At 43.6% G+C, this 26,257-nt stretch overlaps 1 protein-coding gene across 1 annotated transcript in view; it reads right to left on the reverse strand.

Annotated features, from left to right (window-relative positions):
- Positions 1-15,875, reverse strand: part of grik3 (glutamate ionotropic receptor kainate type subunit 3) — a 111,985-nt gene extending 96,110 nt beyond the window's left edge. The window contains exon 1 of the mRNA XM_048260367.1: positions 15,367-15,875. Within this exon, the coding sequence (XP_048116324.1) occupies positions 15,367-15,481 (115 nt within the window). The 5' untranslated portion in view covers positions 15,482-15,875. The remainder of the gene's footprint in view (positions 1-15,366) is intronic.
- Positions 15,876-26,257: the final 10,382 nt, after the last annotated feature.

Below are 26,257 nucleotides of genomic sequence, written 5' to 3' on the forward strand. Positions count from 1 at the left end.
TGTGGTAGTGGAATAAACAGCATAGATTTGCCCCTTTTTGTGGAATGTTTTCATCAGGCATTTTTTATTATATTTTTTTTATTTTGTTTTAATGGTCTATGGTCCAGTGAGGAGCAGATAAACACATGTCTCATTCTCACAAGCCCTGCAGCATATTCACTCTGTTATTTTGTGTTGCGGGCCAGAGCACTCCGGCGAAAATGACAGAAAAGCTGTCACGGCATTTAGCATGTTAGCAAGCTTTTTATCAGCACCAGCAGAGCTGTTGGTGGTGTTCTGCATGCCCTTTGAGTAGTTCGTGCCCACGTTTTACACCGAAACACACTGGGCAGGAAAAGGGAAAACTCATCACACGTTCAGATGAAAACACAGCATGAAGAGCCCATCTGCAAGGTTCTTGGCTAACGACAGCCTGACAGAGACAGACAGACAGACAGGAGCGAGCACTCTGCTCGGCGTCAGACGACATAAAACAGCAGCTGGCTGGAGGGCGTTTTCACATCTCATCTGACTGACTGAAGCTCGGAGAGAAACAAAGACAAGAAAGAGATGCAGATGTGGAAGGCAGATACAAGCAGCTTGGCTCGGCGTCAGCGCTAGGCTCTGAGCGGTGTGGATCACCCAAACGAGCACCGTTTCAGAGCGGAGATAAAGATAATACAAAGGACTCTTCCAATCACTCAAAGAGATGAATAACACCAGTGAAAGGGAGGGAGAGTGAAAGATAGAGGGAGAGAGAGAGAGAGAGAGAGAAAGAGAGAAAACAACTTGTGCTACATCCATTTCAGACTTATATGATGGCTCCGAAGCAAATTATTGTAGATGCCATTATGGGCATTCTTATTAAAATTGCCTGGCAAAAGCAAGTCGTTACGGCAGCCCCATTTTCAGCAATCAGCACCAGTCACAGATGGAGAGAGGGCTGGGCTTGGAGACATCCATCGCTCAAACGCAGACGCGCCGACGCAGGAAGGCTGTTTGTCATTCCACGCATACATGGGCATAGTACTCAGGCATACATTACGCCGCACATTTGGGAGATTTAATCAAGAGACACTCTCCACTTCTAAGAACACACAATGCTCGGGGATATATTAGGGCTTACCCCAAACGATGGGTCTTAGGGAAGCTTATGGCTCGCTCCTTGTGGTGATATATGTACTGTATGTGTGCGAGTGTGTTTGTGTGTGTGTGTGTGTGTGTGTGTGTGTGTGTGTGGGTGTGGGTGTAAATGTGTGTGCAAGTGAATTTGTGTGTGCGCGTGTATGTGTATGGGTGTGTATGTGTGTGTATGTGTGTGTGTGTGTGTGTGTGTGTGTGTGTGTGTGTGTGTGTTTTTCTTCAATATTTTATCACAGAACAGGGGGTTACTATAAGTGCTAAGTTTAAATAATGAAATTACAAGCTGTTCAACTGATACTGAATGTCACAGGGTGAAAACAATGAGGTCCATGATATACTTTGAGTGAACTTGGGTGAGTGTATCTGTGTGTGCGTGTGTTTGTGTGTGTGTGTGTGTGTGTGTGGGTGTGGGTGTGTGCGTGCGTGCGTGCGTGCGTGCGTGCGTGTGTGTGTGTAAAAGTGTCAATATAACTACCAGTAGGTGTTTTTCTTTCAAGCTGCCAAAATATCTAATAATTGACAATCACTTGACAATCCTCACACACACACATACGGTACATAAAGGACATCCATACAAACCCACACTAAAACTCTCAAAAATACACACATACAGTCCATAGAGAAAAACACGCAAACATAATATCCCCACATAAAACAACAAAAAAATACCCCCATGCACACATACTTGACAGACATGCAAACCTGCAGCAGCTAACTGTGCAATCAGGGGTCTGCTGTCAGACTGAGAGGGGATGAAGGCTAGGTTGAGCTGTGTGTGTGTGTGTGTGTGTGTGTGTTTGTGTGTGTGTATGTGTGTGTGCGTGTCCGTCTCCCTCCAGCCAGAGTCTCCAGCAGCTAATCAAGCCCTGAGGAGAGGCTTCCACCGGCGGGGCTGCCTCTCTCGCCCTCGCCATCACCTTCCATCAAACCCCCTGAAGGCAATCACCATCACCGGCCCGCTCCCATCAGCCTGCAAATCACGCCACGCATGCACACACCAGCGCAAAATCATGGACCAGGACCTTGGCTCTGGGCCTAATCAGAGATGTAAGGAAGGACCCTGTGTGTGTGTGTGTGTGGTGTGTGTGTGTGTGTGTGTGTGTGTGTGCGTGCGTGCGTGCGTGCATGCGTGCGTACATGCGTCCGTGCGTGTGTGAGTGCGTGTGTGTGTGTGTGCGTGTGTGTGTGTGTGTGTGTGTAAATAAAGGTGGGGTGTGTCAGGAGATGTGGCTATTTGACATCATACTTAAATTGAAATTGTTGTTGCATTCTTTCCCTGCCATTGTGCCTGCATTGTTTCTTGGCTCACTTCTCCCCGTTTCCTTCCTGCAGCATTTACAGGTAGTTTTCTCTCCTGATGAAGCTGTTATTTATTTCAGTGTTAATCGCACCATCTGGGGCCGGTGTGTGTGTGATTAGCCGTGCAGTGTTTCTTTGGCTGGCCGCAGGCCCTGCACACACACACACACACACACACACACACACACACACACACACACACACACACACACACACACACACACACACACACACACACACACACACACACACACACACACACACACACACACACTTACACTCACACAGACACACACAGATCCTCTGACAGGTCTGCAAATGACATCCCACATTCACTTCACCTCTAACAGTTCAGATACAGAGAGGAAACTAATGGAGGTGAGAGAGAGAGAGAGAGAGAGAGAGAGAGAGAGCACTGGCTCTAACTGCATTAGAGCTATCATGTTAAGACCTGTAATTGGCGGTCTTTATTGAAATATAAACAGAATAATCCACCCAGATGAGATGCAGCCTGGGTGGGGAGGGAATAGCCCATTGTGTAACCCTGGGGGATTACTACAATGAGCTGCATGTTGAATGGGATTAAATTTGCAATTTGACAGAGAGAGAGAGAGAGAGAGGGAGGTCTTGTTAAGGAGAATCAAGAGTCTTCTAGAAAGCCCCATTCTCCTCTGTAAGGAGACAAAAAAATGGCCGCCTCTGTTTCACCCCTTGTTCCAAGATACAGACGAAAGAGAAAAGACAGGAAAGAGGAGGAGGAGGAGGAGGGACAGACAGAAGGGTGAAGGATGAAGAGGAGAACAAAAGAGAAAGAAGAGATCACATTCATTTCTAATTCATAGGCCTCTTGTGAAAGGCGTCAGACACCCCGACAGTTTGAAAGAGTTTAGCCGGCGTGGCTTCCTGCTTTCAGGCTGGGTCAGAACGGCACATAATTGGAGGTAATATCTACTCTCAGGCCCTGCGCTTCAAAGTTTGACGGAGGGTAAGGCAGCTCTTGGCTTTAATGGGCCCCCTGTCCAGTGACAGAGAGACAGAGAGACACAGAGGGAGAGAGACTGAGAGAGAGAGAGACAGAGAGAGAGAGAGGGAGAAAGTGTGTGTGTACGTGAGAGAACTTCTATTAGGGCAAATACACACATACACTCATACACACAAAGACAGAGACAGACCCTCCCTGATACAAGCTAGCGTACACACATATGTACACACACAGAGAGACATAGAGTTATACATGCAGACAAATTCAATCACATAAAAATAAACAAAGACACAAACATGCCGTCTCAAACACATACATTCTCTCTCACACACACAACACCACCACCAACACCATCACCTCTGCACAAGTACTTCTCTGACAGTTGCTTCGGTCTCCATTTCTATGCGAGACGCGTCCCAAACGTCATTACCGGCTGGGAGGGGTGGGTTGAGGGCGGACAAAGCCCTACTGATTGTGCCAGGCTCCCAGTATGGCTCCCCGGCCCCCTAACCCTACTCCTCTCCTCCTTTTCTCTTCCACTAATCACTCCTCTTTTTTATCCACTTCAATGGCTGATTTTCATTCAGTCTTTTTTTTCATCCTTTGCTTTTTTGTGTCTGCCTGTGTACATGTGTGCGTACGTGTATGTGTGTGTGTGTATGTGCGGTGTGTGTGTGTGTCTATCTGTTTTGTTAGGCTAAACCATTTAGTCTGACATTCAGCTCAAACAAAGGCCTTTTGCTTTTTTTTTTGTTTGATCTAGTCTCACGTGTTGGATGTTGAACTGGCGATTATATTATTTCTACATAATGGCCCTTAGCTGCCACTGAAGGCCAGTCAGTGCCTTTAGCAATGCCGCTGCAGCTGAATCTGAGCTTCATCCACGGCCGGTCTTTACGTCGTCACAGAGATTAGGCTCGCATTAAAGGTAATGGCTGCCTTGGGCCCCACAAACAGGGCCATACACACATGCAGCTATGGAGCGCGTGCTCCTCAAGGGCACTCCTGAGGAGACGCAGTCCGCCACAAACTGCACTGTGTTGGGATGCAAATCTGCCAGAGTGCAGCTGGCAGAGCACAATTAGATTCAAACAGGGAACACAGAGACACAACACTCTCTATTTCCATACCGCTTTCTCTTTCCCTCTCTCTCTCTAGTCTATACACACATAAACACAGAGGTATGCACAGCCAGATAGACAGAGATGCACACATAATCGCAGATACCAAGAGACACACGTAAACAAAAACATGGACAAGGAAATATGAACAAACAAGGAAACAGGAACATGCACAACAAAATTACAAACTCACACACATAAATACAGACACAGACACACACACACACACACACACACACACACACACACACACACACACACACACACACACACACACACACACACACACACATTTAGAAATGTTTTTGAAGTCAGCTTGCACGCTTTTAGTTGCTGTTGTTGTCACTCAGCTGGGCCCTGCACCCTGGATAAACAATAATTAACAGGAAGGTAATATGTAATGGCATGAAAGGAAAACCTGAAGATACGTTCTGCCTTCAGCTGACTGTCCATGACATTTAAAACAGATCAAGGGCTTCCAAACGCTGGCATCTGTGAGCTCCGCCGTAGCCGTTGCTGTGCTTGCGTTCGCTCGCTCTGAGACCAGACATCCTGTCATCGTGGAGGCCAAGAGCACACACACACACACACACACACACACACACACACGGCTCGCTTCTCCGCCACCCTCTGCTCTCAGTGCAGACCACCGGTCCACCACTCTGTCAAATTGTACATCCTGTTTTTTTTTTTTCAGTATACAGAATGACTTGGCAGTTACCTCTGACATTTCCCTTCCCTTTCCACTCTAGTTGTTTTTTTTTTAACATTCTGTAAACAAGTGGTAGCTGTGGCATGTGGCTTCAAAGCATTCTTCAGTGCCACGACTTCAGGTAGTGAGAGTCTGACTCACAAACAGCTTCAGGCCAGCTGCGGCCAGCTGCGGGCCAACCAACGTCTTCCTGCCAGCTTCGAGTCTGCCGCTACCTGAGATGGATTTAGAGCACGTCCCATTCATGCAGACCTTAGCTGACTCATTCTTCAAGGGATACGCAGCGGCTGATTTAAAATAGATGAGACAAATTAGGCCACGTGTGGCGCCGTGAGAAAATCCAATTGCATATGTATATTTACAGTCTATGTAGACACATTCTCACCAGCCACACAATACACAATTCACCCTTTTTGTCCTGTCAAATTACACGTGAAGTCCAATTTAAACAGACTGTCTGTGAGGAGACACACATACCGGTAATAAGGGATGCCTCTAAGCCAGTGCGGAGGAGAGAGGAGCTCAATTCAAATCTAATATCTGAATGCAGCCCTGATGAATCTATTCAGTGGAATGCCATGATATTCGTGCCATTAAATCATTTACCTCTATTCTCCGTGTTAATTATTTATTTCCACCAGATAATACTAGTTGATGAACTGCTCCAATTATTCATGCAAATTTCTTGATCTCAAGTTTGGCTTCCATGTCAAGCAATTAGCACCATAGTAATTAATTCAGCTAATTAATCTGTCTCAACATTATGCACTATTCAGAGTAATCATACAACACCCACTGTTTTTTTTGTATCATACATACATTTTTGTAATATTGTTTGTGATACCAGGTCTGTAGAAAACACTCTGGGCTTTTTGCTTCAAATGATTGGATTTTCACGCCCGACTGACGTCAGTGCCAGTGAACTTTTAACCACTATTGGAAGATAAAGCAATATGCAAACAACCCACCGCGGAACTCCAAATGGTCTGTGACAGCGCCTAAACCAAGCCTTTCACAAAGTCATGTTGATTGCGTTAACACAGAGAAAAAGCCATGGCTCTGCACACAGATCCTCTCTCACCAGCATTCTGTATTATGGTTGTTGTTTATTGTTGTTTATTTATACGATTGTATGTTTGTTGTTGTATAGTCTTTTTCCACTTGTTCCATTGCAGCTCTGCAAACAATGCTATAAACACCAGAGGGGAGCTGTGAAGAAGCTGATCGCTCTCTTCAGATGTCGGCAGAAGCCACTTGCGCTAGCCAATATCTTCAAGGAGAAGATGAGGCCTCTTCAAATGTGAAATGTCTGTTGCTGCAGCCAACTGCCCCCCTGATACGACTATCATTTAACACAGGGTCATCTGGTCATCAACCAAGGAAAAGAAGCAGAACGAACATCCAATCCTTTGGACATTTATTTTTTGATATTTTTTCTTATTGGTATATAGCCTCATGGCACCATAAGATGTCAACATTCTTTGCACACACTATTCTGTTGTCATCCATCAACAACAAGTGGCATTCAGTGTGTGCCTTGAGTCAGTCATTTGCTATATTTAGCTGATGCCCCATATCTCCAGGCATTCAGATGAGTTCACTGGGCACCCGCCTAGTCAACCACTGCCTTCCTAACAGGCTACTGCAATGTCCGAGTGCATTCTCATCTTCTCCCAAAAACAAAACAGTGCCCCAATACATTGACTGTGCCAGAAAATAACAACCTTGTTTTCTTATTATGGCAGTGTGATGTGTTTTGACTAGGTACAGTAGGTGGGGTGCCATCTGTACAGAGCTGATTTTCTTTGCAATAAAGAAGTGTTAGGCACAGATGTGGTCATCTACTGGTTAACGAGTGCAAACAAACAGATTTGTTGAAACGGATGAAATAGAGGTTCTCTGTGAAATATTTCCTAAAATAGGCATGGACTATTTTTATTCCTTAGCCTAGCAGGCAACACTGCCACCCCCCATCCCAGCATACAAACACACACACACACACACACACACACACACACACACACACACACACACACTTCTTCTTGATGCTCAGAGGCACAGGCAGAGAACAGTGTGTGACATTTCCTGTGTGCCTGCGACAATGGAGGTCGACGACATCTGGCCACTCACAGCGCCTCTCTCTCTCACATGGAATCCAGCTCGCTATTGTGGCCGCTGACGCTGAAGCAGTTGACGCTGCCGCCGCTGCTCTAGCCTGTACCTCCGTGTTAATTCCTGATTAGCGCTGGCAAGCAGGAAAGGTCTGCTATTGTGGGAAAGGTTGTAACGAGGAGGACAGCAGTGCGGCCCTGCAGTTACACTGGCAGCAGCCGTAGCTGCTGCTGCCCATGTCAGGGCACGGATAAGGCTTGTGTGGTGTGTGTGTGTGTGTGTGTGGAGGTGGGAGGCTGGGGGGCAGTGGGTAGTCCTGGAATGACGAGCCATTTGAAAGGCAAAGAGGGGGAAAAAAGAGCCGTTTTATCTTGCTCGGGGCAATGCACAAAAGAGGCAAGCGCAGCAACGTGGCAGGCTTTTAAATTGGGATCAAAAGGTTTGAGCTAATTAACAAACTAAACGAGAGTCCACAGTGCTCTGCATGCACTGCTCACGACTCTCCCTTTCACTGGTTTACAGAAGGCAGGCTGTAGAAGACCTGCTGTGTGTATGTGTGTGTGTGTGTGTGTGTGTCTGTCTGTCTATGTGTCAATGTGAGTGTGCGTGCGTGCATGTGTATGTCTGTCTATGTGTCAGTGTGAGTGAGTGTGTTTGTCTGTGCATGAGTCTGGCCATGCTGTTGAAAAGCTCCCAGGAAAAGAGAGAAAGGGGAAAAAACGCTTCAGCTAAAATGCCCATATCCTTGTCACTGCCAGTTAAACATGTCTGTGTAACCCGTGACCATGGCAAAATAAAATGGCTGAGGGTTGAGGGTTCCCGTTTGACTACTTTAATTTTATTTGACTTTCCTCCACACAGCCTGCACTTGGGCAATGGAGGCCACAGCACGGGGAGACAGAGGCTCGTAATAAAGACAAATGGGAAGAACATGAAATTTGATTCTGCAGCGTGGTAAAGCGACACCAACAAAATAGACAGTGTGTGTGTGTGTGTGTGTGTGTTTGTGTGTGTGTGTGTGTGTGTCTGTGTGAAAGAAAGAAAGAAAGAAAAAAGACAGTGAGAGAATTAGAGAGGGGGAGGGGTGCAAGAGACAGAAAAAGAGAGTTAAAGAGATAGACAGAGAGAGGGAGAGACAGAGAGAGAGAGAGAGAGAGAGAACAACACTGACAACCTATGAATTTGCAGCTGCTGTCAAATCCGGAAGGGCACACATCCTCCAATAATGACATTCCATCTCTGGAGGCTCGAGTTGGAGCGGGCAGGCAGGAATGAGCAACATTATCTCTTCCAATCAAGTTCCTCTTCACCTCCTAATACCCCCCACCCACCCACCCACACATACACACACACATCTCTCAAGTCCCAATGCATCACATCGCAGGGGAAAGACAAACACCAAATAGAAAGGAAAACAAAGCTTTCAAATTTCAGGACACTCAAAGCACTGGCCACACCAGCGTGTGCCGACTCGCTGCGTCTCCCCGGCGACACCGAGGTCAGCATGTCTCCTCGGTGTGCCCGGCCACACTTTTTTTTATTTATTTAAATAATCATCGGGAGCATATGTTCCCCTCAGACCTCTTCACCGTGGAGCACACACTTTGTACTCCGATATGAAAACACCATCTGTTTGGAGAGCACTATGAGGCTACCAGCCGCGACTGTGTGTGTGTGTGTGTGTGCGGTTGGTGTTGGTGATGGTGTTGGAGGTGGTGGTGCTGGTGGTGGTGGGGGCCTGCTGTGGTTGTGGCGCATCCTCTTTTGGAGCTGCTGTTTCATCCCCATCACTCTCCACTGGGTACCACTTCATGACGCTGATGATTCATAATGGAAGAGTCAATTATGTATGTGAGGGAGGACACGCTCCGATCCCACATGACGAGGAGACAAGCTGTTACTGAGTCCCAGCGCCAGGCCCTCCTTCAGAAGGCGGTGGCTTTGCGCTTATCGCCTGCTTTTTTGGCCGCGGCTCAATGACTTGGGGGCTTCTCCAGAAGTTCTGTGGCACTGACGACGTAAGTTGCATTATGGAGTGCCTCTCAGTTATGGATGTCGCAGAAACCTCTGTAGTTCGCTAGAGCTAATTCATTTGATCCCACGCAGTGAGCAAGCAGACATGAGGCTCCTGTCTCATCTGTGTGATTTAAGGCCATACACAACACAACACACACAACAGGCTATTCATCTCTGCAAATGCACTACACATTGGAGTGTCTGTCCTTATTTTTCACAGATTGTTTTCTGCTACACTCAGTGTAAGACGTCATCTACAGTATATGCACAGTACAAATCAAGACTGTATTGTGTGTGACACTATTCTATCATGAACTACATGTGGTCCCTGCACACCTCCTCTCTAACTGTGTTTGTGTGTGAGAGAGAGAGAGAAAGAAAGGGAGAGAGAGGGAGAGAAAGAGAGAGGGAGAAGACATAGAGAGGTTGAAGCTAGCAATGATTCCAAATTTGGTTTCTTGATCATCCAGGAACAAAACAAGACAGAGGGGAAAAAAGGACAAAATCATTTGTGAGGGGTCTGACTCAACCTTTTGGCTCCTCGTTTAGTGGCTATTAGATCTGGCCAGGATCCACGCCGTCTGACTAGACGTCACTTGCGTTGTGGTGCGAGCCATGTCTCCAGCGAGCACATGGGAACAGGACATGCTGCATTAGAACGCAGGCCAAAAGAACGGGATGAAACAGCTGCTCTCTCTGATTGCCTATATTGAAGTATACGGTGCCAAGCCATGGGCATGTGATTGTTATTTCAAGTGGATTGTGATCCGAGATTTGGTTAAACCTGACATCTGTGTGAATAAAAACCGTGTGTGTGAATGTGTGGGAGCCGTGTCTACGTATATGCTAGTAATGTCTGTGATAGCCTACGCTATATGGTATAAATTATGAATGTGCAAACTGTGTGTCTCTGTGTGTGTGTGTGTGTGTGTGTGTGTGTGTGTGTGTGTGTGTGTGTGTGTGTGTGTGTGTGTGTGTGTGTGTGTGTGTGTTGTGTGTGTGTGTGTGTGTGTGTGTGTGTGTGTGTGTGTGTGTGTGTGTGTGTGTGTGTGTGTGTGTGTGTGTGCATGATTGAATGATCATGTTCTGTGATGATGTGATGCATGACTCTGTTTTTCAATTTACACGTGAACAACCGCAGCTTCCTCCCCACCCACTGCAGTAACACAGTATGTGTGAATTAGATTGTGCTCCCTCTGGTCCGCAAGCACGTACGTCACTACCAGCCTCACACAAACACACTGATTTGAGATAGAAACCCACCCATATACCCCCCATACCACACCTGTGTGCTGTCCTAACACAGGCCTCAGCATTCAACATGAAAGGCTTCCTTTCTTTCTTCCAGACTGACCTCCCTTTTGACCCACACCTTGGCTTTGTTAAAATGCAGAGTAGCACCTTGAAGGCCGCAGCGTTTGTGTTGCTGCCCTGGTGCATTCTGGCTGCCTGCGCGGCACTGGCTCCTGTCACCACGGTGATTAAATTTACATGAAAATGAAATATTTATTTGCCCAGAACAATTGATGGCTGTCTTAATGGGGGAATTACTTGTGATGTTCCACCTTGCACTACCAAGACCTTTTCATCTTCCTATCCTTTTTTTCTCATCCTATCTTTTTTTTTGCTGTTGTTGGCTAACTGTACCTAAGCTTCTCGTGAGCTGCCTGTGTTATAAATAAAATGTTCCGGCTGCGATGATGGCGCTCGGAATCTATTTTGAAAGATTCCAAGGTCACCGGTAGATGGGCTATTTACGTGAACCGCACTGAAGAGGATCCAAGTTCACGTCGGAGTGGGTTTGTTCCTAATCTCCTTCCTCTCGTGAGACTGCACACATAGACAGTCACGGTGTCGGGGTCCTCGCGGAAGCGTGAGAGTGCTCCAACGCCACGAGAAGCGACAACTACAGGAAAGCCATTTGGATTATTCCCTCGCCAGTCTTTTAGAATTCATGGGGATAACATATTCCCATTCAGAGAGCATGCTACAAGAGGCCTCTGTAAATTTGAATAGGCAGAGTCTGCATATCTCTTGCGACCACCAAACAAAACAGCTTACAAATGTAGCCATGAGTTTATCATTTGCACTTCTTAGTGATGACTAAGAAACTGTTCAGTTACATTTGCAGGAAAACAATTAAATCTAATCCGCAAGCAAATGAGAATAAGACAAGATTTTTCCGTATTTCTGTTTCCATTCTATTTAATTCAATTATATTCTATACCATAATAGGAAAAGAATATGCAATGAGGAAGTCTGCACTGTTTCAAATACAACCAACTACACCCCAACTGAGAGCCTCTGTACATGCGTTGTACGTCTGTGTGTGCATTCATAAATCCTCCTGATTTCTACTCACTACTTGCTACTTAATTTATTGCACAGATGACACGTGATTGATGAATGACCCAATCAGTGTGCATCTGTGTAAGTCTTCCTTGTGTCGGCTGCCTAAATGAAATAAAATTAGAACGAATGAAAACTCCCAGCACCCCCAGACTCCACTGGAATGACAGAAACAAAGCCGACATAAAATCATGAGCCAGATTGATTAACTGGCAATGATGAAGCACTTTAAGTATTAGGTAGATAAAGCAATTGATTATTCAATAAATCTTTGTCTGGCACTAAATTCCCTCATTCAGAAAATAAAAAGGACAGGGCAGAGGCCATAAATTAGTTCAATCCATCGTCTACCTCCCGACCGAGATGAAACGACAAGAGCCAAGGCTACTGTAACACAAACCCAAATGAGCTTTAAAATGGCAGACACAGTCGGATCACTCACTCCACAGCAATCTCACTGCCTTGGACATCTAAAGAAAGCATCTGACGCGTTTGTTCGTAGGAAGTCTCAGACTTAAGGCTCAGTGTTCAAAGGACAAATGTCTTTGTGTTGGCAAGTGTTGGTAAAGAATATACCTTTGATTTTCTTATTTTTTATTACAGCAAATATGGTATGAAGCAGAGTTTTTAGACAGTGTACAAGGCACTGTGTGTGATATCAAATGCACATTTTCACCAACAATCTCGAATATAACATTGCTTCAATACATGTAAGGGCAAAAAGAAAATGTTGAGTGATCTTACATATCAAAATGTTACAGTGCAAAAAAAAAAGTGCAAGCAATGAAACAGCAGAAAACGGTGGCTGCTAGAAAAGAAAAAAAGAAAAGGTGACTTCTCTGCCTTGGACATTTATGTGTCTGCAGAGTGAGACTGATTGACCTTCCAGACGCAGTGAAAAGCCCAATAAAAACAGTCAAATCAATGGCGAGGTCTACCATCGGACGCTGCATGGTACCCACGAGTAGTTGTACACAGGAGATTGTTCACAACCTGCTCTCCATCCACAATACGACACATGCTCTCTCTGCTTCACTCTCTCTCTTCTTTTCTTTTACTGTAGTGTGCCACCTAAAATGATAACAGGACAAGGACCCTTTCAGCTTGTATATGGAAATCGGGTCTTCAAAAAAATAATCCAAATATATTGCAAACATCGCTGCTCCTTTCCTTTCTCCAAGTTATAAAATGGAATCATGTAACACCCTTCCGTGCTTTATCCACCCTCTCTTTTAGCATGAAAGGGTCTGCTGTTTAGGGAAGGGTTCTGTTGCACGTGAACCACCGCTGGCGTGATTTATCCGCCCAGACCAGCAGCGTGATGTTGCAGTAATGCACACTGAGGATCTGGTACGGAGTCCCCGTCTGCATGCGGGCGACCCAGGCTGGGGCGACTCTGGCGCAGAGGCCTCTACAATCGCTGCCTTTACACAGAGCCCTCTTGTGGTTTCAGAGTGAATGGCCTTTTACGCACCACTTTACCAATTTCAAGCACGTGTGTGTACTGTGTGCGCCACACACACCCCTCTCCCCCAATACACACTTTGCACACATGTATGAAATTCTCTAACAGATCCACATTTATCTACACAAAAACACACACACACTCGCATCCTCACCCTCCTACACACATTTTTGGAAATAGGAGAGGGCACAGAAAGTAAGGCGATGTTAAACACACATTTGGGGAATAAAAGCGTATATGCAAATAAAAGGACACACACACCAGCAGAGCCTTGCAGCAAAGTACATGAGCGCAAATGGAACAACTTTTCAGCTTGAGAGTATTTTTTTTCTTTCTTTCTTTTTTCATTCTAGCCCACTGTCAGCAACCTTCTCTCTCTCTCAATTCTCTTTTCCCTGCTTGTTTTTTTTTTTTTCAAATACACGACCAATGAAACAGAGCTTCCCAGCACCTACATATAAAACATAATAACAACATTACTGTATCACATTTCAAGGTAGATTTGACTCAGCTCTGTGTCAAAAACAGAGCCTGTCAAAGTCGATTTTTGGATGCGGTTGAATGTGAGCTGACTAGTAGGAAAAGCTCCATAACAAAATCTTTCATTTTACAAGAGCACATCAAAGCAAAAAAGACCAGCACTGTGTTTCAGATGACAAAACAAACCTCTTCTAGAATGTCACACAAGTGAAAGCTCCCCTCAAAACAGCTATCAATCAAACCCAGATCAAATAAATGTGCACCTGAAATCCACAATAGGCCATCAAAATAGCAGTTATTTTCTGTCTGTATAACAACAGTTGTTTGAAAATGACTGTTTCATTCCTAATGTATAGTATGAATATATAAACAGAAAAACACACTGTAAAAGCTGCATTTGCCAAATTGATCTCATAAATCACATAATGTGCTGCCCATATTTTCTATTGAAGATTATAGAAGAAATATCTCGTTGTAAAATCAGACGGATTGGACAAGCAGGGTTATTATCTTGATCGATTTCATTATTGAAATGGAATTTCTTCGGAGAGAAGGGCTATAACTGGTGATGTGTTGTCGCTGTTTTGAGTGCTGATGTCTTTGCAGTCTCCTATTCAGAAGGGAGGTATAGTCTATTAAGGTCCACCACGAAATGCATAGCTGCCATGTCCTCCGAGTGCACGTTGAGATGTGTTAATGTCTTCTAATGACATTTTGAGTAAATGTCCTGCATAGCGGCAGGCCACTTGTCAAAAGTGATTTGCCTAGGGACAAAAACGTATTGATCTCCATTCGAGCCCTGTCTCCTCGCGGCGCTCCGCGTTTCATCGCTTCGCCGCGCTCCCAATGAGAGATTTACCATGTTTTTGACTTTGTAAGTCCTAACGCGAGACAGCATCACATTTTAACTTCGCATCAATCTCAGAGATGCTTTGAAGTTGTTGTTGGTGTTCTTGTGTACAATGAAATACGTGGAAAAATACACATGGTGACACCTGCACGGTAGGACGTTAACGCGCAAACTTTTTTTCTTTCATGATTCACTCGAATTCTGTCAAGAGATGGATGTCTTACTAAGTTCAAAACGGATGTTTTATTTTCGCAGAAAACGTTCGTTTACTTTACAAAGTGTCACATTTTGAAGAAAATATAGGAACTCATCTCCTGCAGACCACAGTTTCGTAATGCACCCCGTCAAACGATGTTCAGATAATAGCTTCATAGTTAAAACACTTTATCAAAATGGAGGAAATAGAGAAGAGGTATTTGTATGTAAATCGTAGTCTAATATGATTTTGTTTTTCTACCTCACCAACCTACAAAACCGGAGCAAAATGTTGCACTACCCTGGCCATACAGGGATCACTTAGCCTTTTCGACGCAAAACGAAGGTATTTGAAGTCTGTTACACGTTTGGGTTTGTTAATGCTGAGCAAATTTACCATTCTTACGGTCACCACGTTCAACTGATCACTTTATTCCGGGTGACCTTTCCCTAACTGGCATTTTGTTCTGCACCAAAAGAAGTTTAGAGGCATTTACTGACATTCATTACTTCATTTCAAGAAGGACGAGCAGAAGGCAAAGAAAGAAGACACTGAAATTATATAGACTCAATTTTTAAACAATAGCTGATGATGCATGTTAATCATTGAAACTCTTTTTCGGAAGGTAGTGTGCTTTACGCACGAATATGTTGCTTTCTTACCTATTCGAATGACGTGAGGCATCCCGAATGAACACTGAATCCAAAAAAGACACACAATGCCCGTTGTCCAGTATTCCACAATCGCACCTCGATGTGACAACCAAGTATTTCGCATGATTATGAAGTAGTGGGATCCACTTTTTTTTTAAGAATCCAAAGACGTTTCAGAATTGCTCATCAAATATGTGTTGGTGGGAGTCATATGTAGACTTGTCTGTCTGCAACAAATCTGCTCTCATTGTACTTGGTGCAACATTTTCCTAGTTTTCTATTTTTTTCACTCTCAAGTCTCAAATCGGTTCGCTGATAAAAAGCCCCGGCTCCTCGCACACACGGATCAGTGTTACACCTGCGAACGTTGGCTGCTACAATTAGCCTGAAGGAGTCCCTGTATCCCCTCCTACCGCTGATGCTATCTGTCGGCTGGCTCGGGTACCGCAACAACCGGGCTGGAATCCCGTGCAAATGTGGAAGGGGACTGCGCCTGCGGTACTATTCCCCGCCAGAAAGTCCCCCCTTCTCTTTTGTCGGTTAAAGACATGCAAACGGTAAAGCAGAACACGTGAAGATTCCTCATCTATTTTTAGAAAATGCCCTTGCTAGCACAGTGACATCCAAATGATATATTAGGTCAGCGCTCGTTTGCAACATGTGGCGACCATATCCATGCAGCCTGGCACTGCACTTCAACTGTGTAGGCTACTTTAAGATTATTGTAACTATTCATATTGACTCGAGTCCTATGTCAGAACTTGTACCTATGTATCAGAAAAGATGTGGTAAGTAAAATAATAGCCTACACTTGACAAGAATACACCGTATGCACTGTTTTATTTAACAAGTTGAACCAGAGACGGTGGGCAGATGGCCTGGCCAAAAACGGAAACACCCATGAAACATTAATTGCACCTTTTGACTGACTCCCTATGGTGCCAGATCGCAGACAGCGCAGGTGTGATCAAAGGCCCCAGGAAGCCATTTCCTCCTAAATCAGCAATGGGCAACGGTAGCATGAGTAGCCTACGGAAAGCACATACAAGGACCAACTGCCTCCGCAGTCACCCCCAGCTCACTCAGCTATAGCTTCAGAAACACTTGTCACTAATCAGACAGTATGAATCATGAATGATAAAGGATGTATGGATAACTGATCCCATAGTTAAGTCAGAGAAGTTAAGTGAGAAATTGACAGTCATAATGACATTATGGCAAGATCTCAGATTACCCTCACAATCTATGTTTGGTTTTCTTCTCTTTATAAATGGTTCACACTAGAATATCTTGTGTATGTGAGAGAGAGAGAGAGACAGAGTCTATGCTCATACAGAAGCCCGTCCATTTCCCCTCTTTTCTGAAGCGTTGGTGTAAACATGCAGTTGAGAGGTCACATGCCTATTGGGGAATGAATCACGGTGTCCAAAACCAAGGACTGCCCAGACATTATTGGTCTTTACGTCGCCATAATTCTCCTTGTGGAATAGAGTCGTTGCTGCCACAGAGAGAGGGGGGGCATTGATAAAGCCCACTGCTTACCCTCTTTATTTGGCCCACTCTGTCTGTGTCAATGACTACATTAGCCCTGCAAACGGCTTGCTGCCTCCCGCTCTGTCCATTTTTCATGCTTTATGTGGGGCCATCAGCCGCGCACACTGAGTGAAACATGATGGTGATCACTTAGGAGGAGGGCAAGAGCAAGGGAGAGAGGGAAAGGGAGAGAGAAAGAGGGCGGGAGAGAAGCAAGTCATCCCCCCCCTCCCACCACCACCACCCGACCCTGTTATTCCACCATACCCTCAAAGCCTACAACGTCGTGTGCGAATATCGACTGTGCTCGAGTAATGAAATCGCATGATAAGAGTATTTATTCGCTTCCGTGACATGGCCACTTTGTTACTGTCGCCATGCATTTGGAATAAATACTCATTGGCGCCTTCGCAGTTCATCATGCAATCAGACAGGGGGCCATCTGCTACAAATGGACAAGACTGACGATCACATCAAGCATGGGACACAAAACCGCAACAAGCAGAAGCTGAATACAAAGACCTTTTGCATTAAAGAGATTTGCATTGATAAACTATATACTGGGATACCTTTTTTGCAGGGGTTCAGCTCATTTTATGGGTCAGTAGTAAGTAAGAATGAAATTGGACATTACAGTATTGCGTTCAATTATCTTTTTTCTAGATATACATGCAAATTCCATCTCCAGTTTATTGGCTGGTAAAGCAAGTGGCTTGAATGAGGGTAGCTGATGGTAATTTTCTGGCATTTCTTCCAGGCTGTAATTCCTAATAATGTCAAAGTAATACAGACAGAAAAACTAAAGTGTTGCACTTATTGCAATGCATGTCATCTTTAGATTCAATAGTACGGCCTGCTCACTGTTTACACATGCTTCTGTGTTCACACATCTTAATGGACCTATGGGTGCATGATAAACATGATACATTCACGCTGGAGAAGTCTTATTACATTACATTACATTACATTACATTGGGCTGACACATTTTTAGCATTATTCTTATTACTGTACATACAGTCTTCTTTTTGGTACTCCTTACAACCAAAGGTTATAGTCATATATTCTGTAGGTAAACAGTTCCTTTTCTACTGACAGTATCGACCTGTTTACCTGATCTCACCATGTCAGTGCAGTGTGGGAAACAGAAGATACAGTATATGTTTTTATATGGATCTATTGATATGCAATTGTGTTTAACACTGCCCATTAATTGCCCATAATCTGTCAACAACAAATAATGGACAAAACAGTACAATAATGGAGGAAAAAAAGGTCAAGTGTATTAGTACATGTTGCCAGCTCAGTTGTTTTCATATGCAGATTTGAATGAAAGTGGGGGCACCATGGCGACCAGCACTCCACAGATGCATATTCATGTCAGCCCTGGAGTGCAGATTTAGGAGCCTCTGGCACAATGCTGGGGTCATCAGCATGAATTATGTGGCCTCCGGTGCGTGTATTATCAAGATGCATTGACTGCCGTGGCGCCATCCAAAACGCCCAGCAAGTTGTGAGCCGGATTCTGGTACAGAGAGGCAGGCTGGGGGCCCACAGTGGTCCTCACACACAGAACACACATATGTGTGTGCATGTGTGTGTTTGTGTGCATGTGTGTGTGTGTGTATGTGTGGCATGAGCAGGTCCTTTAGCTGGCCTCTCCATTACGCTGAGCGGCCAGCGGAACTGACCGATGTCCCTGATCAGCCGCGGTGGCAGGTGGATGCCCACAAGACACAAGACGGAGCGATGGCACAGCAACATGCCATCATCATTACCATCGCTCAGATCCCCCACACCACCCTCTCCGCACCACCCAGGCACATCCGTTCTCCCCCTGCTCCCTCTCTATTAGGTGGAGGAGAGGGGCAGATAATGGAGAACATATGCGCTGTCACTTTGCTTTTGTGATCACGGGGAGAGTGATGAGAGCACAGAGATTTATGACGCCCCTTAACTCTCTACGCAAAGCTTCGAGAGGCATTATCGCCAGTCGCTTTTAATAAACACCCACTCTGACATCGTATTTCTCCTTTCCTCCCATTATCTGTCACAGACATACACACACACACACAAACTCACATACATGTACAAACATTCATACTTTCACACTTTCTCTTTCTGTCTTTGTCACTCTTGTTCACATGAAGGTATATCGAAACTTGAACTCTAGGTTATTTGAGCGAATAGTTTTCTATATCTGAGTGTTACTAAATGTCAGTGTAAAGGAGTTTCCTGGTACATGTCACTGTGACCCATCAGGAAGTGCTTGGTGTTGGTTTCTCCTGGTGTAAGCAACTGTTTGATGCGATTTGCGCCTCTTCAGAGTTGGCCCTCTTAGACATTCAAGGCAGAGTCACCTCGGAGAGAGTCCTCTCAAGAGACAGCCACTGGACATGATGGATAGAGCCATCACAAAGACATTTGAAATACATGAGCACAGATGCTTTTCAACCAACACTTGACTTCTGATGGCAAAGAAGGCTTCAAACAGTCTTAGTCTTAATAGTAGTAGCCTTTATTTGTCACTTACTGTAGTCACAAGTACTAGCGAAAATTTGCCATCAACCTGTCCATACATATACACAAACATACAATGTGACACTGGGGTAGACAGGACAGGAAGACAGAGGATTGAGGAAAAAATACAGCATAACTAGTTATTGCAGTATTTATGTAATTTAAATCAACAATGTCCTCAGATTTCGCTCCAGTTTCATTCAAGTCAGCAAGTCAAGTATTTTATTCAGGGAAACAATCCTTAAAAAAAAATTTAAGTATAGATACATTTATAAATATGACATAAATATTAAAAACCAACATGTTTTGTTTTTTTTTTAAAAAATAATTTATTATTCAGAGAACTTTGGCTTGAGATGCATTGCAAATTCTCTCCCCATGTTATCAACCAATTGTAGTTTTGTCATACACACACCAACAGATTAGAACTAATTAAAAGGCCACGCCACAGTTCAGAATTCAGGAGTCAAGTCTGTGTCTGCCTGTACTTTACCCTTGAAGAAAAACACTGGAACATGTGCAAGCTAGCTGACTCCAGAAATCAATGACTTGTCTGGCAAGTCAGTCTTAGCTAATGGATCAGAACACATGTGACTCTCACTGTAAAACTAGAACCATTGATGAGCAATGCACCAAGATTGTGAGATTGATCAACACAAGTTCATTTTTCAGGCCACTGCCACCAAACTGAAAAGACATGATCAATGCTCCGTAGACAACAGCGAGTCCCTAATTGCGGACTCCTTCACACAATTGTTTGAAAGAAGATACATCATACAAGTTGCTAGATTGTTCATAATTGTTTGGATAAATTGCAGGGATGGTATCGAGCCGAAGAAAACGAATAATGCGAAACATTTCTGTCCATTGATTTTCATTCTCTCCTTTTGAAAAACAAAAATGCCCCAAACTTCTCCAGTAGGCTGTGGATAATTCATGAATCGAACGTCCCCTACTGCAGAGAGAAACAGCAAACAGCCCAACAACCATTTTCCATGGAGTTGTTTTTTCTCTTCCTCTCTTTTACTTTTATTCTATTCATGTATTTTTGCAAAACAACACCTTTTTACTCAGTTATGTACCATTGATATTTTATAGGTCTTCTTAAAGGAAAATTCTTGTATTTAGCACTTTGAGTCCCTTTTCTGTTTTGTTTTGGATAACTAGAGTGGTGGACACCGAAATTTTGACGATTGGTCCTGTCTCGACTTTTCTGACTCGTTTTGAATAGCCTTTGACTAGTCAGAGTGGCTGCCTACAGGCATGCTCAAACATGTCCTAAAACAACCCTTAATGTTCGTTTTCAAAACTGTGCAACTCACCGAGTGCTAAATTCCGGAATTTTCCTTTAAACCATTTGAACAGTTTTCATTGTTTATGATTTGTCTGTATAGTCGTGCATACTACACACTATGCAATTACAACACTGTAAGGATTTGAGACAGAATGTCATTCTGAACTTGTAGTACTCGTCATGCTGTACTCAGAGGTGAGAATTATTCCTCAAAGTTTAATAATTGCCATGCTAGCTTGGTACTTTTGATTTTGCAGTACAAACACATTGTGTGTGTCATTTGGTTGCTGAGTCTATGGATCACAGGTGAACAGCAGAGTTTTTATATGCACAAAAAGTGCTTTACAGGCAAATGCTCACTGCTCATTTCAAATGAAATCAAGTCTTATAGTAGTTTTGAATACCTGTGACAGTAATTTGTGTCAGCATACTGTATGACTTGTCAAGTGTGTGAAGTCAACCTGAATGTTGCCATCTTGCAAATCTGGTACCTCTGCAAAAACAATTTCCTACCAGGGCTAAAAGCACTACAAATCATTGGACTAGTCTTGAAATTAAATGTGCCTTGTTACAAGCTCTGAATTCAACCTTTTGGTAGTCTATGGTCATCTCTTCATTATCTTAGTCACTCAGTGTAAATTAACATTTTGTACATAATAATACTTTCATTCAATTATTATGATTACAAAATAATTACTGAATGTACAGATACAGGTGTGAGAACACAAAACTCCAACATACAGTTTATAGTATTACTGTCAGGGAAGACTAATTATCACATGTTATGATCAAGACATATATTGATTATCTCAAAGACACAGTCCCCTTTTGGATGAATTCCAGGTTAGCAATATCATGCCAGACTTGTTTACACCGCTTTCAGATAGTTGCACAGTCTATCTATATATTTCTGAAAGCATGTTAGACATCTTAGTCTCTCACCACCACCATCACCTCAGCCAGGGGTGCAGCCTCAAGAGTCTGGCAGCTTCATCCTGCTGTCCACTCCCTCTGCGCTGCCCTCCTTGCAGTGTTAGCAGCCAGGCAGCCACAGATGATTAAATGTCTATTTACTCGCCTGCGCGTTACCAAAGCAATATTGCCACTTTGTTCAGCATTGACGGATCGGGTGCTGGCCGTGGCCTCGTAGCCACAAGACTCAAGGCGAGGCTGTCTGGGGCAGGGAGGCCGGGGCTTTGAGGAATTGGCCCAATTGGTGCTCTGATCACAGCATTAACCTCAGTGCTGGCCCGTTCGGAAGGGCTGAGAGCAGGCGCAGGAAAGATGTATGCCTCACCAGTGACACTAGATGAGGTGCTGTGCAGCTGAAACAGAGTGGAAGTGCCGGGGAAATCACCACACGACAGCCACAGTGCTGAGCACACAACCAACCTGACATCTCCTACCCCTCCAGATCCCATGGCTGATCGGGTGTGGCAGTGTTAAAGACGCTGCTCTGTTTGGAAGCTTTTCTCATGTTAACCATTTTAGGGATCTGTCTCTACTCGTTTCATAGGGAGCATTGATCTCAGCCCTGGGAATGTTTTTTTTTTTTTTTTTTTTTGGGGGCCTCACTGTCACATAGTGACCTTCAAAATGAAATGATAAATTGAAATTGAAATAAAAATGAAATCCTGCCCAAAACATGTGGACACTGTTAAAAGGTTACTTTATTCATTTTTTTTGTTTGTTAGCTTGATGGTCTTTTGTAGTAGTTTATTAAAGGAGTACTCCGGTCATTTTTAATACAGAGCTCAGTTGATCATGTCAGTTGATCACAGTATTCTGTGAACATGATCAACTCTGTGATAAAAAAATGGCCGGAGTTCTCCTTTAACCTGTGGGCCATTTCTTGAATGGGTGACACAGCTGCATAGTATATGAAAGAGTTGATATATAATTAAAATATTAATTACTATTGTATAATCTCTTACTTAAACTGTAACCAACTGATGCTGGAACACAAGAACCTATTTTACTCTACCCATTATAGTATCATATATTTGTATTGAGAACAATCCAATACATTCATTTGAAAAAAAAAAACATTACCTCAAAAAGGTACAAAAACAACATTTGCTGTAAACCTTCAAAACATTCAGGGCCAGATGTATGTACATTTGCGAACGTAGCGTTATCAGTGCCATGGACACACCGCAGATTGCGAACGCCGTCAGACCCAAGTTTCCATCGTATTTATCAATCGTTCAATCCTTATTGTAAACTGCGCCTTTCTCTGCCCTTCTCCGCCCATAAACGCAATTTACGAACGTCCACAACTGAATGGCAGCACCTACAAGCGCAGTTGAATGAAGTTAACTGATGACAACATTAAAAAGAATCAAACGTTTAGCGATCATGCTACGTGCACGTAGGCTATGGAAGATTGGTCAAATCTAGCAAGTAGGAAAGTTTAAGTGAATGACGTGAAAGTGAAAGTAAGACATGCGAAAGGCCAATGAAAGTTAAGGTTGCTTTTGGTAGTACAAATACTTTCACCACAAAAGCTGATGTTCTAAATAGCGATTCTGTTGTCTTTGAAAGGTTCTCTTATTGACGCATTGAACTGCAATGTGGATTAACACCTGCTTTTACAAGGCTGAAGTATTTAGGCGCAGAATAGACGTGCGCTTTCAGGAACAGTCTTTGTACATACCGAATACATAACTAGGCTCTTTACTCTTCCCCTCCCATCTTTTTTATGCTAAACTCCCACTTTTCCCCTGGATCCTCCCATGAATGCATATGCATGACATGACAATCGCAATCTGCCACTTTCAGCTCCGCGACAGGCAGTTTACGCTTTTACATCATTCGCGGCCTGTTTGTACATACCTCGCAATGATTTTACACGCACATTGCGAAACAAATACGCCTGAAATGGGCGCAAAAGCGTTAGTACATCTGGTCCTCAGAGTAGCCAAAGATGAACAAAAAATCAAATAATGTTTCAGCGTGATCAGAATATTCTGTTTTCAGAAATCCCATATCTAATGCACTGATTCCATCATATGCTCACGCAGGACACAAATGAATGGACATTTATGCAGTGTTGCATATGCCTGCAGGCGGGGTTTCCCTGTTCTCTTATAGCCCTGAACTGTCAGATTGTGACATATCCCCTCATGAACCTCCACACACACACACACACACACACACACCAGAGAGAGACAGAGAAAGAGTGTGTGTGTGTGTGTGTGTGTGGAGGGCTGCAGCCAGTACAACAACAACTCTTTTTCCTTTTTCTTTTCCTGCCCCATGATCTTACAAAAAGATGAGCTTTCTACACACTTTCCAAGAGTTTCCCCACAAACAGCAGAGAGTCTCAGTAAAATCCAGTGTATCAAGTGAAGATAAACCATGGTGACTGTGCCCTTGGTTGATTAGTTTTCAAGTGTCTGTCAAATGACTTACAAAGGACATGCTTTGTTGTTGTTTACACATTTTCCTCCTGAGAATTAGACAGTCATGACCTGCCACAGAATACTTCATATTAATTAAAAATAAATATAAGCAAAGGTGTTGTGTGCGTCCCTTCACCACTGACAGCAAATTGAGGTAAGACTTAATTAACCTGAATGACCCCACCCTTAATAATATACACTGTGGAAATAATAATGTATGCACATTGGAAGAGATTATTGGCTTAGAAATACCTTATAAATGGCTGAAATATAACGTTTGTTATTTCAGGTTTTAGCCGCAAAATCCAAAAGATCCTAAAACAGACAATAAAACAATGAAAAATGTAAATCAGATAGTAGATACTGCATCTGGATTAAACAAATGTGTATATGTGGACAGAAATCGCAAATGTTTAACAGTTATGTAGGAATAAGTCATATATATATTGAGGTGAGCTTTCAGTGCTTTACGGGTCACTCAGCTCAAATACAAACGACTCTGTTTGGACCTGGGTGTGTGTAGATGTGTCTCTCCTTTGACTGACGCAAATTCGACTTGGTCTCCACACATCAAAAGCAGAGAAAACAAGTGTTTAGGCCTGACATTTTAGAATGTCAGGAGTGTAGTAAAGAGCAGTGCTGGTCCATGTCATTGATTATAGTGCAGAAAGGTAAAATAATCATTATTCTCTGTAGCTTTCCAAGAGTGACTTTACTTCAGTCAGTGTTGTCTCCTAACCATGTTGAAATCCTAAAAACTCAGAATGTCAATGATTGGTTTCCCTGCACTGTCTAGGTGAAAAGGATCACTCATCTATTATCTCATCTAGATGCTACTTATCAAATTATTTACCAATCGTCAATATAGTACAATTTGTACTTTGTATTTTGTATTAAATTGAACATGATGTACAGTACAATATACAGTATAATGACATACAGCAATAGGAATGTTAATATGGAGTATTTAGGATCAGGTGGGACGAAAAAAGGTAAAAGAATTTTGGTCTGACTATTACTCAGACTATTCATAGATCACCATGTTCACTCTCTGTGGAGTCACAGTCTCTCTCTGGAATTACTGGGACAGCCAATCAGGCCTTGTTAAAATAGTCACCTGGGTAAAGTGGTTCTTGTAAAACAAAAGACTGGATTTTTGAACTCCATGGCCTTTCCTAATTCTGAAGAAAGGGCCAGTGTCCAAATCAGCTGTGAGTGAGAGGAAAGTAAACGGCATGTCATCAAGTGACCAGTTGGATGTGAAGTGAGAGCCACTTGAACCGATGACAATGGCAGGAATGTCATTCCCAGCTGAAGCTTTGTGTGAAAAATTAAGTGGTGGTGGTGGTGGTGTGTGTGTGTGTGTGACTGTAATCAAGTACTACGTTCACGGTTGGTAATCAGCTGAGGCGTTTTCATGGCCGTTTCTTTTCTGGCAATTTTGGGTATTTGAGCAAAGCTCTCAAGATTCACAGGCAAAAAATAAAATAAAAATTCACACATAGATGCAGGGCCGCGTTTGGGCAAAGGGGCTGCTGCCCCGGGCCCCGGCCACTAGGGGGCCCCGGTGCGGGACATTTAAAAAAGAAGAAAAAAAATATATAATGATATTTTGATATTTTTGATGCATTTCTCCAAGCCCACATTGTCTTATCGTCACGTGTCGTTGCCCGTATCAATGCATGCTATCACAGACAACAATGGCTGACAATTTATACTGCGACCTCTGATGTACTTGTTTTCTTTATGGACAGGCTGTGTGATCAGCTGAACCTTCTTTTAAGCACCCATGTGTTGACACATTTTGCTGGACCCCACTGATCCATAGGAGGCCCAACCAAAGAATGAAAGTCTGTGCTGACATGATATTGGTTTGTAGTTGTGTTCGTAGTGGCGTTATTGTATTGTTAATGTCAGAGAATCCTCTTTCACAGTCAGCACTGCTAACAGCAAGTGATTTTACTGTTTGTTGAAGTTTTAGCAGCCCATCATCCTGGTTGCTCTTTGAAATATCTCAATCTCTGTTGAAAAGTTGATATCAAATAGGTCACAGGGCTGTCTTATGTACTCCTCCCCATTGGCAAAGGTTGATGGCCAGGCTTTTGGCATAAGAACATGCTATGACTCTTTCAGTAGCGCTCGGTTATGCTA

The sequence above is a fragment of the Alosa alosa genome, chromosome 13, assembly GCF_017589495.1.
Source record: "Alosa alosa isolate M-15738 ecotype Scorff River chromosome 13, AALO_Geno_1.1, whole genome shotgun sequence".
Lineage (NCBI taxonomy): Eukaryota > Metazoa > Chordata > Actinopteri > Clupeiformes > Clupeidae > Alosa > Alosa alosa.